The sequence below is a fragment of the Chelonoidis abingdonii genome, chromosome 5 (assembly GCF_003597395.2).
Source record: "Chelonoidis abingdonii isolate Lonesome George chromosome 5, CheloAbing_2.0, whole genome shotgun sequence".
Classification (NCBI taxonomy): Eukaryota; Metazoa; Chordata; order Testudines; family Testudinidae; genus Chelonoidis; species Chelonoidis abingdonii.
The window spans coordinates 20,974,982-20,981,750 of NC_133773.1; the positions used below are offsets into that span (position 1 = coordinate 20,974,982).

General features: G+C 40.2%; 1 protein-coding gene across 1 annotated transcript in view; it reads left to right on the forward strand.

The window, feature by feature from the left end:
• AFF1 (ALF transcription elongation factor 1) overlaps positions 1 to 6,769 on the forward strand; it is a 195,309-nt gene that overhangs the window by 98,234 nt on the left and 90,306 nt on the right. The window contains 1 exon segment of the mRNA XM_032800227.2: positions 231 to 1,130. Coding sequence (XP_032656118.1) covers positions 231 to 1,130 — 900 coding nt within the window.

A 6,769-nucleotide genomic window follows, 5' to 3' on the forward strand; every position in this document is an offset into this window, starting at 1 on the left:
ACTCACGTTGATTAACACTCGTGCAAGCAATTCCTTTCACAACAGGGAGACTACAGGCATAAGTAAGTGCTACCTAGGGAAAGTAAAGCATGCATAACTACCCTAAAATTGTGATAAAGCGGTTTCTACTGACAGTAAGCCACTTATTAATATGCCTTTTCTGGAACATAGATCTTGATTATCTTTTTCTAACTCTTGTATTTTCCCTTTTCTCTACTTTTCTGTTCCAGACTAACAAAGAAGATGAATTGTCCAGTCGAATTCAGAACATGCTGGGTAATTATGAAGAGGTGAAGGAGCTAATCAGCACCAAGTCCCATCAGAATCTGATAGGGATACCTAAGAGCATTGTTCCTCTGATCCACCAGGGAAAGCCTGATCGCCCGTTCTTTCCTGAAAAGACCAGCAGTACATTACCAACCTCATTCCAGCACAGCACCCGCCATCTGGCCATGGGACCCCCCAGCTTGACTCTCCCATCTGCTAGTAATTCCATTCGCTACCCAAAGACACAAGCAAGAATGGAACCAGCTGCAAATTTGCACACCAAAAGCCACAGCTTGTCCAGCGGTCAGAGCCAAGGTCCAGAACAGAGACGCAGTGGTCAGGAAAGCCATCATGGTGGTCGCCACAAGAAAAATGATAGACGTGTTGATGAAAATGGTGCTGCTGAACTGCAAGCCACCCTCTCAGAGCTTTCTCCCTTACTGTCCTCTTTGTCTTCTCCAGTGGCGCCCCTGTCACCTCTGCATTCCAGTCAGCATATCCATTCCAGGTCACAGAACAATAACCAAAGTCACGGGCAGACTTACAATCCAATGAAATCGCCTCAGGACTTTGTGGCAGGATTGCATGATAACGAAACCCGGGATAGTTCAGCCATTAATCTGGCCCAACCATCTTCTCAGACATTTCCTCCAGCCTTGCCGCCAAAAAACAGTGCAATGCAGCAGAAACCTACTGCATATGTTAGACCAATGGATGGCCAAGATCAGGCGCCAAATGAGTCACCGGAGCTCAAGCCACTTCCGGAGGAATACCCTGGACAAACCTTTGGGAAAATAGCAGATCTAAAAACAAATGCCAAGGCCAAACTATCCAAATTGAAAATACCGTCTGAGCCCACTGAGGTGAGTGGAATTGCTGTTCTCTTTCTGAGCAGGAGCTGTCAGTAGAATGGCTTAAACTGAACGTTTAGGGGAGCAGAGCCTGGAGGGAAAGGAGCTACTGGAAGGCTTGATTGTTACGCACCTTTTGTGATGCAGTGTGAGATCTGAGGTTTGAGAGCACCCTGTGGCTGGATGGGGAAAAGATGGCACATTGCTTTTATGTACCTCTTAGACTATGGCCATGTTAGGGAGCTTACAGCGGCACTGCTGCACCAATGCTCTAATTGGCTTAATTACCCTAGCGCTGCCCCCCACCCCGCCCTCCCCTGGAGCAGCAGCTATGTCAGGGTGAGAAGCTGTCCCACTAATATAGTGCTGTTCACACCGGTGCTTAAGTTGGCATAAGTTATGTCACTAAGCGGTGTGGCTAATTCACATCCGTCAGCGACATAACTTAAACTGTAATGTACTTATTGCCTTAGTGCAGGGGTTCTCAAACTGGGGGTTGGGACCCCTCAGGGATTGCAAGGTTATTACATGGTGGGGGGGTCGTGAGCTGCCAACGTCCAGAGGCTTGCTCTGTGAAAGGGGTCGCTAGTGAAAAAAGAACATTTGAAACCCATTGCCTTAGTGACTTGTTTTTAAGAGATGTTCACTGATTTGGAGGAGGTTTTCAGTTCCTTAAACCTCAGGTTTGGGTGTGATGCTGCTGCAGTTTTTGTGGTAAAGGCAGGTGAAAAATCATGCTCCTAGGAGGTGAGATGATGACCATATTTCTTGAGTCACTACATTGGAGATGACCTGTGTCCCAGGTGAGTCCTGGAGGGAAGGGAAAAGAATTGTTTACGTCCTCCACTACAGAAAAGAAAACTGACTAACCAGCTATTTGACCATCAGTATTTTATTAACTAAATGCTTAAGCTGATGTTTCCAAAGCCATCTGAGTGATTAGAATACTCAGTTCCTCTAAGCCAATTTTAAAACCTCAGCCATATATTTCCAAGGATGGATTAATGTAAACAAAAAGCTCTTCAGATTGTCTGCTTATCTCTCATTTTCTAACCCCCTTTTTTCTAATCTTTTTTTTTTTGATTCTCTTCTGATGCAGACACTCCCTTCCTCATTTTTTCTTAGTAAGCCATTTTATTGGGCTTGGAAAACTTGCAGTTAGATTCAATATTTAAACTGGCCTGTTTTCATTCACACTTCCTTCTTGCTCCTTTTAACCAATAACTCTTTTCCAGAATGATATAAGATACAGCGATGTTGAAAATGGGCTAAATGCCTGCAAAACAGAATAATTCATAAATTAAGGCTGCTGCAGTACTAATTACCTGGTCTCCTTTGCCCCAGGCAACAGGTTTTATGTGGAAACGAGGATTTTGAACGCTTCCCATGAAAGGAAGCTCATAACAAAGGAGTGGTACTGTTGTATTTTAATTTTTTTAATCAGAAGTTGAAAAACAGGGAGGAGGGAAATTTTGCTTTTCTTTTTCTCCTCTTCATTTTGCTAACTGTTGTTTTGCACAGAAAAGGTTGTCTCATTCCTGATTCCCTGAATTTGTTTCTGCTGACTGCATGAAAGTGTGGTTGATATGTCATGTATATTTTGGCTCCTTTGCCTAAGCCACGAAAGTCTTGGGTTTCTTGAAAGTGCTGTGGATGAAGTTGTATTTGAAGTTGTCATTGGCAACAGGGGTTTCTAAATGAGAAGAAACCCCTTTGTATGTCTGTTTTTGTTTAATATGTATATTATCTTTTTTGTAAAACTGTTTTATCATGACAGTGATATTCTGCTGGGAAGATTCACATATTTACTCCCTGACCCACAGCCCAGGAAAGATGAGGTGGGAGTGTGGGTGTTTTGGGTGCCTGGTGGATGCGTGGTAGCTGTGTTGTAAGCTGCTGTCGGCTCTGAGAGTGTCCTAACACATGCTTCAGAGTGTAATTATCTCACAATATTGTCTGAAGGGCAGTTTGACAATAGAGAACTGAGGTGTTTATTTTTCAAATGGCATTTTGTAGCAAGAGGGAAAAGGATGATTGAGGCCTTGCTTTGATGGAAAGGGATGTTGTAGGGTGTTTTGTTGAGGTGTATGGTGTGATCTAAGCCCATTTTTTGTGGGAAAATTTAGAGGAAACTGATAGATACTAATGAGCAGTAGTGAAAAAACACTAAGGTCCAAGATTGCTTGTTTTCTTTTAAGCAACAAATTTCTTATACTGCAAATCTTGTCTTAAAATAAGCAATGCAAAATGGTCAAGGTTTCATGTTTTATCTAACCCAAATTCTTACTGCAGGGTGAGAAGAAAAGCAGAGTGTTATCTTCATTTCAGTTTCTTCACATCATGGTTTTGGATGAGCAGTGAGTTTCTTGTAGTTTTTAAATGTTGGCACTTTATGTAGCCATGAATTTTGGAAGTGTTTATTTTCCCTATATTTCTCTCAAATGGCACATCTCTCTTCTCCTCCCAGCCTTCGTTGGTTGTTGGGTTCTTTTTTTGTGTGTGTTTTTTTTTGTCCTTTTGCACTTTGTTTACTTTTGTCTTAGTTTAGTCTTCAGTCTTTCTTTTACCCCTCTCCCCTCCGTTCTGCTGCCCATTTGTGGCACTTCTTTAATTGATCAGTCCTAATTATGCTTGATAGTTACAATCCAAATCCAGTTTTTTCCCGTGGTCTCTCGACATCATTTAAGAGAGGTTTCCTCTACCAAATGGCTCTCAGCTAATTGAATTTCCAAGCCCTGCATGTCACTTGCAGCTGCAAATTAATTGTTGACAGCTTCTGCTCATGGCAACACTGACAAGTTAAGCCTTTTGAGTTTGAATTACACGAGCAGCTTCACTGTAGAGTGAATGAATCCACAATGTGTGTGAGTGAAAACTGCACAGCTCTTTGTTCCTCTCCTCAAATTCTGCCCTTCCAGATTTACCTTTTCCTTTTTAAAGGGGCATTTACGTACTGTACTATGAGAAAACTCTAAAAATAGATCATAAATGAAACTGAAATGTATTTGCCACGTACAGGTATTTCACGTTTTCTGTTTATATAATAATTTTTTGGTTAACTATGGTCACTATCGCTCATAGCCCATCTTCCCTTCCTGTTTTATTCCTGCAAGGAAGTCAGTGCATAACATGAACCGCCATCACAGTAATTTCCAAAGTTAACAGACTGCAGTGTCTTAAATGGGATTGACATTTATTGCAGGCCTAAGCAGTAGTGAAGCTGGGTTATGAAAGAGACAATAAATCTGTAAAGGGGAAAGTGATTGGCAAAATATATACCTTTTGCTCTCCAGGGTTTTGTTTTATTTTTGTTTTTTTCCAGGCTAAGTTTTCTGAATGTGAGAGGTGCTCTCTGTGTGTCTGCTGTAATGGAGTCTTGTCAGGGCTGTCTTTTCCCGCCATACTTCCAAAACATATACATGTTGTTTACTTTTCCTGATAACCCTATGCTTAGCAGCAGGCACAACATGAACAAAATGGCCTCAGTTGGGATTACTCAGATTCGCGTTACTCAGACCAGAACATTAGTCATTAGCCATATTCACCTCTATAAACTTTCCAGTGGGTTCCTATTCAAAACTCAGTCATCACATATTCAGTGGTAGTGACTAACATGTAGAAGAAAGTCTTGATTTGGAGTGTCTGAAGAGATAATCCTAAACTCAGGTATCCATTGGGAAGTGTGTGCTTGGAAAGCATGAGCACAGCCAAAGATGTATTGCCCTGAATGTCCACTGCCTTGCACCTTGTGTGATCAAAGAGAGCCCAAAGTAGGTGTTATGTACTGACAAATCAGAGTGTGCTCTGAGCAGGTATAAATGATTGCACAAGGTGCAGGACAGTGCAGAGCAGATGGATTTTTAAATCAGCAAGCAGGAAACTTGGATTCAAATCTTTGATTTTAATCTTGCTTTGCATTTTTACTTTTATCTTCCTACATAGAGTTTAATTCTTATTAAGTAGTAGCCATTAAAACATGTCTATTTACAGTTAAATATAGCCTTTACAATAAATTGGCTGCTTCTTTTTGCTAACCAGGTGGGTATGCTATAGCTGTACTCATTTATTTAAGCAATTATATGGCTTAATTTATATTTTTTTCAGATTCTTAATTTTTACTACAAGAAAATGGTGAATGATGTATTTCTTATTTACGAGATGATTAGTTTATTTCTTGTGATTTGTGTCCAGCTCTGTTTGGATAGAAATTCAAATTCAATCAAAAATGCACAAAAACAGCATTGTAAAAAAAAAAAAAAAAATTGGTTAAATTACCTGAAATGTGGTATATACATAAGAAGGTTTATCAAAGCATATTTTGGATTTAAAACTGATTTATTAAACACAGGAAATATTTGTGATTAGTGAATTGAACTGCTTGTTTCTCGTCACAGTGTTCTTCAGGATTTTAGAACTGGTAGATCTTTTCCTTTCACACATAGCTTTTATTCTTAGAGTGGAAAAGAAAAACAAGGTTTCCTGTTTTTTCAGTTCTCAAGTGGTTTCTTAACTTTCAATTAACTATTCCTTGAACTGAACTAGTTGAATAAATTGAAAAGAAGAAAATATTCTCTGTGCACTGGCAGAAGAGACAGTTGCCATCAAAAGTTAATTGAGCACTTCAGCAAACTCTGGTTCCAGATGCTTAGCCATGATTTCTACCGGTTTGGTGGTTTGACTGCCTTTAAAACTTCGGCCGCAAATACGTATTGCTTAACATTTTTTTATTTAATTTAAACATTTTAATAAATTATAGTAAGTTTAGGCCTTAATATAAATTGTCATTATTCCAAATTTAATTTTAAATGTCTTTTTAAATCTGTATTTAATTTAAATTTAAGAAAAAAGATTTCCCCCCTCCCTTCCTAAATCATTGATTTTTATTCACCTTGGGAGAGTGGTAGAATCAAGCCCCTATTATGGCAGTATGTAGTAAAGAAAACGGAATTCCAAAAACAAAAATCTATCTTTTAAAACCAGTTAAAGTTGCTATAACTGTTACATCGCTTACAAAACACAAGCCCTAAATTATGTGAAAGCATGAGAATTTTTTCTCTTGAGTTTTCAGAATCAGCCTTTTAATGGAACCCAGGCTGGAAACTAAACTATGAAGAGGGAGTCACCTCTCCCTAATATCTAACATGTCTTCACAGATTCAGTTAGAACCCTGTCACCTAGGTCAGAAACAAAGAGCACTTCCCTATTGCACTGACAGCAGATCTCTGTAAGCACTTAGCTGCAGGCGAAACTTTCTGTTCATTCTAAGGCCTGGTCTACACTACGCGTTTATACCGATTTTAGCAGAGTTAACCCGATTTAATGCTGCACCCATCCACACAATGAGGCCCTTTATATCGATATAAAGGGCTCTTTAAACTGGTTTCTGTACTCCTCCCTGCCGAGAGGAGTAGCGCTGAAATCGGTATTACCACGTCAGATTAGGGTTAGTGTGGCCGCAAATCGATGGTATTGGCCTCTGGGCAGTATTCCACAGTGCACCACTGTGACCACTCTGGACAGCAATCTAAACTCGGATGCACTGGCCAAGTAGACAGGAAAAGCCCCACGAACTTTTGAATTTCATTTCCTGTTTGGCCAGCGTGGAGAGCTCACCATTACAGGTGACCATGCAGAGCTCATCAGCACAGGTA